The sequence below is a fragment of the Tetrao urogallus genome (assembly GCF_951394365.1).
Source record: "Tetrao urogallus genome assembly, chromosome: 3".
Classification (NCBI taxonomy): Eukaryota; Metazoa; Chordata; class Aves; order Galliformes; family Phasianidae; genus Tetrao; species Tetrao urogallus.
Window position 1 is genome coordinate 37,120,035 of NC_136815.1, and position 11,125 is coordinate 37,131,159.

General features: G+C 38.9%; 1 protein-coding gene across 1 annotated transcript; it reads left to right on the forward strand.

Annotated features, from left to right (window-relative positions):
• Positions 1–304: 304 nt before the first annotated feature.
• LOC306945005 (epidermal retinol dehydrogenase 2-like) lies at positions 305–8,041 on the forward strand (the record flags this gene model as incomplete). Its single annotated transcript, XM_079533686.1, has 6 exons — positions 305–628; positions 3,146–3,277; positions 4,619–4,718; positions 6,212–6,356; positions 7,306–7,428; positions 7,948–8,041. The coding sequence occupies 6 exons, from the start codon at positions 305–307 to the stop codon at positions 8,039–8,041; spliced, it is 918 nt and encodes a 305-aa protein (XP_079389812.1).
• Positions 8,042–11,125: the final 3,084 nt, after the last annotated feature.

Genomic DNA, 11,125 nt, shown 5'->3' on the forward strand with positions numbered 1-11,125 from the left:
ATAAGATGCATATTAATGAGCCTAAAAATCTGTAATAATATTGAGGACTCTGGAATGAAGCATCTGGAGTGTAGGATCTAGCAGATGATACTTATCTTAATCCTACAGGTAAGAAGCTGCCAGCTTTTGCAAAAACAAGTCTTTAGATATATTTTGTATTTATGCAAAAGAACGATGTAATTGAAATTGCTCTGTGAAACTCAATTTCTTTTCCTAGGCGATATCTCAGTGCTTTTAAGTGCCACTGTGATGTTGTATCTGTAGATTTTTAAAACAGAAGAGCAATCTTTGTGCCTGAAAAATCATGTTCAGATGCATCCTGAAGACGCTGAGGTTCCTGGCATTATCCGTGTATATACTCTTCAAAAGTTTCATCCAATGCATATTTCCTCCATGCAAGAAGTCTTTTGCTGGGGAAATAGTGCTTATTACTGGAGCTGCAAATGGGATTGGAAGGCAGATTGCCCTACATTTTGCTCCTCTGGAAGCAACCTTGGTTCTTTGGGACATTGATGAAGAAGGTAACAGAGAAACAACCAGATTAGCCAAAGAAAATGGAGCTAAGCAAGTGTTTGCCTACTACTGTGACTGCAGCAATAGGGAGGAGGTCTATGAACAGGCAGAAAAGGTAAGTTACAGCTTCTGGTTTCTAATTTTCCTTCTTGCTTGTGATTTTCTGCTTTTTTTAGACCTGGAATCTTAGAAACTATGCATTCAGTAAAGGGAGGTAATCATGTACGATGATGACTGTTCTCTTATTGACAAGTAACTTCTAGATTGAACTTAAACTATTTTGTTGTAAAGTAACTGGGTTTAATCTGTTCTGTTGAGACTTACACATTTCCAGTATTCCTTGTAAGGTGGCAACTTCTTTTATATTAGAAGTGTGGTATATGGCAGAGATTAACACTATGAATGAATTTACTAGCCTTCTAAATTTCTGTAAGATGTCAAGAAACAGCAACAAAAAAGGAATAGAACACTGTAAGGGGGGAGGTCCCTTTGTAGCAAACTGCAAACACCTTACCTCATTCAACCTGTTCTATCTCCTCCTCTGAGCAGGATAGGGGAAGAGGGAATGTGAGTTGTGGTCAATCCCTAATGCTTTGTTTCCGCCATTCCTTCATGGTCACTCCCTTCCCCTGCCCTGCATGTATCCGGAACTGCAGCCCTCATGCTCAAAGTACTCTTTTAGTTGTACTTGCTAGCAGCACTTGGGGGCACACACAACCAGCTTTACGTGGAAAAATAATTTCTGTTGGAGCAGTTGGTGGTAGAGGTTAAGAAGCACAAGTGGCTTCATAATACTACTTGCACAGTGTGATCAAGGACGTATCTGTCATAATAACACACCTGCAGAGATGAACACACTCTGGCCTCTGCTGACCCACAGTGCTCAAGGAAAAAGATCTCTGCAAATTATTTCAGTATTACAGGTCAGGTTATCCTCACCATGTGTGTCTCTTATTATTACTCCTACAATTGCAGTCCATAAAAAGAATTCCAATTATTTCAACATTCTTAATATCAAGATCTTAACATTATCATCTCCCAGCAAGTTGCAGGATCGGTCGAGCAACTTGTGATCAGCACTTCAAATGTGATACTTGATCCTTATTCAAAATGATACTAAAATCAAACTGCCATTCTTCCAGAATGCTCTTCTTGAAAGAAAAAACAAACAAACAAACAAAAAACACTTAAGAGTTCACCAAGATCAAATATCTTTTAAAAAATAACATTTTAAATTGGCTTTAATTCCCTGTTGCCATAAATGCTGACTGCTTCCTGTAATGACATGCATCAGAATGACCAATTTAAGTTAATGTAAGTAATATCTCTGCTGGAATTTTCCATTGATGGTGTATATTTTGAAGTAAGTGATCTCTGTTCTCAGTTTAACAGAGACTCAAACTGTTTTGTGCATTCAGACGATTCTCAGCCTCCAGACACATTAAAAAGGGCTCAACCTGCAGAACTTGTTGTGTCCATACTAGTGGTGAGAACTCTGACATGCACAGACTGACCTACAAGTAGAAACTCAAAGAGCTTTTTCAGAGTCCCGAATTGATGTGAAGGTGTTGAATTATTGTTAATTCTACCAACATCTTTTCAGGTATTTCTGTGAATTGAACAGTCATATAGGGGCCAGAATTTTATTTTCTTGAAGTAAGATCTATTCAGCCAGGAGCATCCTCTACCACTGGAAATACATGTAACTTTTTATTAGTAATATGAAAAGACTTCAGCTTGGAAACAGGAGATAAACCAATAGCAGAAAAGTTAATTTATTTGGTTTTGTTTGAGAAATTCACTGCAGAATGACTTGGGTACGTTCCTATAATGGAATGTTCCTATAATGGAAGCTTTATTTCTAGCAAGCAAATCAGTGTACTGAAGGAAGAGAACTTAGAAAAAAATTGATAAAAAAAATATTAGCAGATTTTTGGAGTCAGAAGTGTCTACCTGGGAACTCTGAGGGAAATCTGATATACATTTCATGAGCTACAAATGCATAGGTGATGTATTGCTTACGACAGGTTTCAAACCCAAGAGCAAAAATAGCAAATATGCCAGTTTTAAGTGAGAGGACACCAAGAAACTACAAACCTGTCATACAGAAAAAAACTGATAGAAATGATAATGATAATTTTAAAAAATAAATAAATAAGAATAGACACCTGAATAAATACATAGCGAAGAATAATCAGCTTGAGTTTTGTTCCTGCAGGCTCCTGTGAAATATTTTGGAGTTCAGAAAGCAATCAGACAAATTCGGGGGTGGGGGGGAGGAGGAAATAATCATCAGCATATATTAAATAGAAAGATACAGGCACCATATCTGGCTCAGAAGGATCCTAAGCTGCAGAATGCAAAAACCTGTGGAGTGCACTGGAGGAGACCTTAGTGTCCTTGTCCTTTCTTACTGCTTTCCCCCATGAGCCAAGGGCTGAGAGCCTACAAAGACCTTTGATATGGCACACTAAAACAGTTCCTATGTACCTATGTTTCCAGTACAAGCATAAATAATTGTAACTGTCACTAGACTGCCGTCATAAATGAAGCACAGAAGGCAAGTACACTTTCTAATATTTTTGTTCATCTTTTTTTTTTCTTTCTTTATTATTATTTTTTTTAAATTCAGGTTAGAAGAGAAGTTGGGGATGTTACTATTCTAATCAATGATGCTGGCATACTGCACACCACAAAGTTTCTTGACACTCCAGATGATGTTTTTGAAAAAACCTTGAAAGTCAACTTCCTGTCTCAAGCTTGGGTAATGTATATTTTTCTTTCCCAAGGGCCTGAAATGCACAGCCAAATATTTCAGGCAGATTGGAACGCCCAGTTTGGAAACGGGTGGGAAGGGCCTTGACTGGGGAGAATTCATTTTTTTAATCATCCTGTCGTTGGATACACACCACATTGACAGTTTGTCCCACCGTCTCTCAGTAACGTTCACAAAAACCTACCTGTTCAGTGTGCTAAACACAAAGTCTTTGTGCAGCTCTACTGTGAAACATGTTCTTTCTGTATCAGCTGTGGCTGAAAATACTGCTATGGCTGCTAACTTTTCTACTCCTGATGCTTGCAGACATAAGACAGCACTGTCTAGCATTAAGGACACATACCCATGCTGTTTGTGTTGTGTCAGACTTCAGGTTGTGCTTTCATTCCTAGTCAGTGTCTTCTTGATGTATGCAGAAAACTGATCTAAATAGTATGTGTTTGCTTTGCTTTGTTCTCTTTCCTCTGGGGGAATTTGATGCTATCTGGGGTCTCAGTTGTCCCTTACGTGTCTCTGTGAGGGAGTGCTACCCTTGCCCCTCTTGCAGTTGTACTTCACATGCCTGAGCGCGCAGCCTGCATCAAGGAAGAACACAGTGCTGCAAAATGCCTCACCAAATGGCACTCCTCAGTGGAAAATCATTGCAGGCAAAATTCTCTAATCATTTTCCAGCCCACAGCGCCTCATTTTTCCACATACCGGAGACAAAGGTGCTGTGGGAGATGTTCTTCTTGGCAGGTCTGAAGAGACACAGAGCAGGAGGACAGCGACTGTGGGCCCCCTCACTGGAAAAGTGTGTGCCAGGCAAACATCTGCAGTGGAGAACACACTGCAGTACAACTCAGCTATTGAAAAAAAACCTGTAACTGTTCCCATCTTTTTTCATCTCTTCTGTCTCGTAAAACACTGGTGTCCTCCTTAGATAATTAGTAGTAACCATCACGGCAGTTTGAAGTAGTGGAAGTAGCCAGGAAGTAGTTTACAAACAGGGCTTGTAGCCAGCTGAAGTGTGCATTGATGTGTTGGCTTCTAGCTCCCTCTGGTGTACACATCTTTACTAATAGTCAAAATACTCGAACTGTGAGGATCCACGCGCAGAGAAAACAAAAACTTCATCGTTTTTAATAATACAGTTTTAACGCTGACAGCTGAAGCTGGGGACCTGTCATTCAAAGAAATGTTGCCTCTCCTTTATGAATTCTTACTGCAGGTCACCTTGGTGCCTTGCAGAATTACGTTCTAGAAAGTAAATCAAATTGTAAAATCTAATTTGGAATGCAATAGTTTTAATGCATCTATCTGTTATGGTATTTTTTATGTCTCTCTCAGACTTGCAAGGCCTTTCTTCCTGCCATGATCGCCTGCAATCATGGACACCTGGTCAACATGGCTAGTGCAGCAGGACTCTTGGGAACCTACAGATTGGCAGGTTAGTGTCAACAAATGCTATTAAAAATTATGTCTTTGTGACAGTACCTTCTCCTAACGATCTCAGAAATGCTTGGCTTAAGCTGTTTGTACCGACGTATTAGCACTCAGGAGGAGCATGGAGATAGAAAGGTGTATCAGCAGGTAGTGGTATATGGAAGGGGAATACGGTGATGTGTTGCCCATTTGGCATGGGAGTCACTGCTGATTTTACTAGCTAACTGCAGCCTGTCTTATCTCTGCAGAAGAAGCTTGTACATGTGCAGCAGGAGGGAGCCCTGCCTACAGGCTGTCTAACAACTTCTGTTACTAGTTTTTCTGCTGATGGATGTTTAGAGTCCTGAAAATATGTGGGTTATACCTGGAACTACACACCTAGCTGGAAAATGTTTTTCAGGTTCAGAAGACACTTGGGAGAATTTGCAATAAATTCTTTCAAATTAATTCTTTCAAATTAACTGTGTTTTAAGCTATGTAACAGCTCCGTATTCTCAGCTGTTTCCTTCAGGAGAGCTGGCTGCTACATCCTGACTATTTCATCAGCATGTGTGTACTGCTCAGACTCTCTCAAGCCTTTCTGACTGTAGCTCTGAAGTTGTTCTGTGAGAATGTGAATTTCACATCAATAAGTGTATTTTCTTTCTTCTCCTAGTTGATGGTGTTGTTTTGGTGCATATTTGCCACCTATTATCATTGGGTCAGATTCTGTGTTGAGAAAGGGACAAGTCTAGTTTTTATCATTTAACCATAAGGCCTATGATGTAGGCCTGTGACTTGCCTATCCAAGTGTTATAACGTTATACACAGCAGCTGTGCATGTTTAGATTGTTTGTTACCACCTTCTGTAGGCAAGTTCTGAAGAAGAACAAACCCCCTGATAAAATCAGGCCCAATGTAGGTCACACTACACAGGACCTTGCATGTTCAAGTTTTTATTGTCTCAAACGAAGGAGATTCAATGTGTTCATCAAGCAGTAAAAATTAGACAGGATTCAGCCTTCCCAGGCAAATAAAATAGTATTTATAGTTGCAAGGCAATATCAGAAGGAGAAATAATGTGTTGAAGCAGTATTTGTAAGTAGGGTATTTAGGTTGTACCACGAGAAATAATTTTTACTGGCACATAATATATGATATCAAAGAGTGAAGACCGTTCTGAACTAAAGCAATGCCTGGCTTGCATATGAGTGTCTGGGAGTGGATATAAAATGTTAAGTAAGGCCATCTTATATCCCTCTACAGTTCACTGGAAAAGTCTTCAGGAAATTATTAATCTTATCCTTAGACACATCTACACCAGTCATGGTCAGGACCATTGACATTAAAAGTTAGTATCATCAACATGTGTAGCATCCCTAAAACACTAATTCAAATCTTCTAAGTCATAACAAATTAGTACAAGGTTGTAAGTAGTATTACAAAGCATTAAATTCAGTATATAATACTATGGTGTTTTTGAGATATTTTGTATGTTTCTTTGTTTCTCTGCTTCAGATTATTCTTCTAGTAAATTTGCAATCATTGGAATGATGGAAGCCATTGATTCAGAACTGGATGAGGCAGGAATACATGGCATTAAAACTACAATTGTTTGCCCCTTTTTTGTGAATACCGAATTAATTAGAGGTATTGAAACTGAGTAAGTAAAACTTACATTATATATTGTTTCATAAGTAAAAAGTCATCACTACTCTTATAAGGTTGACTTGTTTTTAATTTAGTATTTGGTACACACACAACTGTATCTCTTTGCTAAGAAATCCAAAGTTTGCCTGCAATTAATAGCTGATATGCGTCAGAGACTGTGCAACGACCTTGAAATCAGGGAATGGTTAGGGATACGTGGCAGTATTTTAGGCAAATTCACTTTCCAGCAGAATGGGCACTGCTGATGTTATTTGCCCCATGTAATTTTGGTACTGTCATTGCTATTATGGCTGCTAGGATATTTGTCACCTGTCAGAAACAGTTCTCCAGTATTAGCAGATATTGTACTCCTCTGAGAACAGCTGTGGTATAAGTATCTATGTTGCTGTATTGTTCTAGTGACAGGAGAGGCTGCAGGCACTGATTCAGACATTGCAGCAGTGAATAGCAAGCATCCTTGTTTTTTCAGCACTCTGTTCCTGCACCCACCACTCATCATCCTGTAGAGGCATGTATTATGCAGAGCTTCTGCCTGGAAACAGGCCCAATCCTGTTTATTTAGCTGCCAACCCAAAATCTAAACTAAGAAAGAGGTGTGCAGAGGGCTGAAATCTGATGCGTAGAACATCATAAACCACAGACGAGCTGGAATTTTTCAATGCCACAGACAATGTGGGCATTAACTTCACTAGGGTCTGAGCTGGCCTTGCACAAAAGTTATTCATCTGTCATTAAAATTTGCAACATCACTAAACTTTTTTCTATTTGCTATGATTATAGAAGCAGGATTGAACAAGCAGAACAAGCAGGATTGGACACTGCTTTCCAGGGCTATTTAAGGAGGAGGAGAGAAATTCTTGCATTAAATGATTTCTGTGTTAGAATACATCTCAAAAGTAAAATATTACAATTCCATAATACTGTATTTCTTGTTTCACTAGGCACCCAATTTTACTTCCTATTTACGAGCCAGAGTATGTAGCCTGCAGGATCATAGATGCAATTCGAAAGGAAAGGATGTATCTGTTTATGCCTCCAACTTTACACCTTTGTGGTTTGAGAACGTAAGAACATGTTTCCCGTCTTCTATCATTTCCTTCTTTCCTTTCCCGTATGCCTCCAAAATCAGCAAGGTGGTTTAGTTAAAATCTTCCTTTACTTAGCATCCTTGCAGTCATACCAGCTATAGGTATATCAGTTACAAAGAAACAGTTTTGATAGTTTTTAATAATTTAATGGACTGGTATTCCTCTGACACCTTCTGTCTCAAATATACTTCTTAAGCTACAGTTCAATGTAGAAATCAAAAATTTCCATGGGATGGATGGTACACTGGGAGCACTGCCTGGACTAGAACTGTCTGCTTACAGTAACTACCCACACCAATGCTGGGCTTTCCACAAAACTGCTTGTTTTTTATTTATTTTCCCCATTTCTAATATGGGAGTACCAAATGCATTATTGCCAAACGTGAGAAGTAATGTGCATGTGTTATGAATTTATATACTAATATACAGTGCATTTTTATTTCACTTTATTATTATATTTTTTAAGTGAGGCTAACTTGGTGTTTGTCTCATCAGTTTAATTCCCAGAAAAATCATACTGCTCCTGCAATCTTACCTGGGGGTCTACAACAGCTGGGACAAGGTCATAGGTCGGAAGAAGAAAAATTGAAGCCATAGTATTTTCAGAACCTCAAGTGCCATCAAACTGGTTTTTTCGGTAAAATCAATTTTTAAGCTCGTTCATTCTTTGACAGAAAAATTGCTTCTTGTATAATCCTTGACATCACTCAGCATACAATATAATTCTAAATAATTGTCTTTTAATCACTGATTCTCAGCCACAACCCTCTCTCTCATTTTGTGACAGCATGCTGCTTACATACTTATCTGAGCTCTCAAAAATAGTCAGTAAAACCAGGCATAGATGCTTGACTTCATTTCTTACTCTTTGAATTCTCAGTTTCTGAGCATCATTTCAAAGCACAGGAAAAATACACTATTGTTCATGCGTTAAGAAAAGTTTAACATCACTCACATTTTAGGAATCTTAGAAGACCTAAACAAGGTTTAGTGAATGCCCCCTCCCTGGAAGCATCCAAGGCCAGGCTGGATGGGACTTTGAGCAACCTGATCTAGAGGGAGATGTCCTTGCTCACAACAGGGGGTTGGAACTACATGATCTTAAAGATTTCTCCCAAACCATTCTATGATTCTGTATCATTAGTTAGAATAAACAAACCATACAAAATTGTTCTCAGTAGCCCCAGTGTGCTTTATCTTATATTAAGCAACCAAGACACCTTTCATGGACTATACTGCTTTCAGAGACTGAAACTTCAATGAGATAACCTGTTTGTTAGTGTGAAATCTGTGAATCCTAGAAGAAAAAAAAGTTCAGGTAGAAGGATTGGTGCAGTTATGGGCTGACTCTTGAGAACATCTCTTCTTGCAACTGAATGGAAGTCACTCCATCTCCTTCAGCCATCTCTCCATGTAAATGAAGCCAGAGCAAAACAGTCACAGGGGAAAAAACATTTAAGGAGAAGAAGATATGGAATTAGTTATGCCAAAGTATGCTGGTACTTAACAGATAAAAATCAGGTCTTATACAAGCTTTTGGAAAATGCTAACAGAGTTTACATGACAGAAGATAAATTTCCAGCCCCAAAGAAGCACAACTGTATGAAGCACAGTTATAGAATTCCACACTGAGGAACTAAAGACCCCCCTAATTAATTATCTACTGCCTGGGTTTGTCACCATATTTGTACTTATCTAACCCCATGCTCAAGTGCTTCCTTTCAGCTGCAGGTTTCTATTAGAGGACACACTTTCACTAAACTGTACTTTCTGAAATCTCGCATTTTTCAAATCACACATTCATTCAATACATCCTTTGAAACACCCTGTGGATATTTCCCCTATGAACATTTTGTCTGAGAGCAGCAGAAAGCTGTCTGAAATTTGGCTCTTTGGAAAACTAGGTTCACTGATTTGAAAAACTCCCCATCGTTAAGATAAATGTCCTTTTCTTCTGACTAATGAGACAGGAACAAAGTCTAAATTGCTGCCTATGAATAATGATCCTATTTCCTCAGCTGAAAATAAGTACGTGAATATTGGGATTCCTTTAATCTGAATGAGTGTTGTAATTTAGTTCTCAGTCTATGACTTTGTTTCAGTAACAGTATGAAATAGCATGATGTGTTGCTTGTGAACTTATTGTGAACCTGCACATGTTTGATATGTAAATTCATTTCTTGCGTGGAGAGCATGAATGGGGTTTGCAAGGTGAGAGGCAAACAGATGAAAACCTTCTGTAAAATGAGGCTCCCACTTGAAGTAGTGTTCTGTTAGGGACATTGAGATTTGGTGGACTGCTGCTTATTAAAAATCTGGTGTGTCAGAATTAAATGCTTGCAGCCAAAGAACACATTGGACACAATAAGAATGAAGAATAAGGTATAGGAAACAATGCTTTATTTTCTAAGCTGTATTCCACCCACTCTGCACAGCCACTCTGCAGAGCCCTGTCCTCCATGGCTGCACTCTGAGCCAAGAGCTCTCTTTGGCTCCATTTCTCCTGGCTAATCAGCTTGGCTCAAGAAGGAATTTATAAAGCTTATGCTTTCTAAGGCTCACAGTGATTTGTTAGATCTTCTTATCGGCCTTAGAAATCAGTAACTCATTCTTTTCTGTGAAAATATTTCACTACATATTTGTACAGAAAAGAGATGTGATAGATGATGTCATACAACCATAAAACTGCAAGCCAAAACCTTTCTATTAATGTCCAGAAGACACAATGGGATGCTGTTCTGGGCTTTTAATAAAAAATTATCAGTTTGTGTTTTGAAATACAGTCTCATGCTTGAGAAGCATCTCTGAGATATTGGCAACTCGTCAGAAACGTATGCTTTCCCCTTTGAGGCTTTTGCCTGGTTCACTCCACAGACAAAGAACGTCGCCGGGGAAATGCTGCTGTTACTGAAGCTGCAGCTGGGACTGGAAGGCAGCTCATCCTGCTCTTTTTCTCCCTGGGGAACAATCCTGGTGAAACTGTTGACAAAGAAACAAACACAGTACCCATAGCAGCCCTAGACTGAATCAACCTATGTAGCTGCATCAACAGAGAGGTGATTTGCTATATCAGATAAGATATTGCTTTTCTCTCTTACTTCATAACCCTTAGTGAAATATTCTTTCTTAGAGCGTATTTTGTGTATAGAGACAGTTGTAGAATCATGTTTCTTATAAATATCAGCCATATTCTAATTACAACCTTTCTGAGTAAAGTAGTATTTAAATAATTGTAGGTCATTGTGTAATGTTAGAAATCCTTAAATAAACCTTAGTAGCATCCACACACAAATGTAATTGTGATCTTTTGGATATTTTACTGTCACTGAAACATCTGACACTGCCTGTGACACTGCCTCAGACATGGCTCAGCTCTCCTGGCCATACACAGCCTGCTATCAGAAGCTTGCAGTCATTTCAAATAGTACATTATTTTGCCTTCTTAGAAAGGCCTCAGGTGACGCTGTACCCCCAAACAACATAATGCTGGACAGAAGTATTCTGTTAAAATGGCTAACTCAGTGATTATATCCATTTCCATTTAAGCTAAAAGGGTCCCCATAGTTCTGACACATTCCCAACCTCTTGCTGATCACCAGCTCACTTTTCCCAGTATAATCCTGAGGGAAAGGGAACAAGGGATCCAGAAAAAAGAGAAGTCCATCTGAAGTTG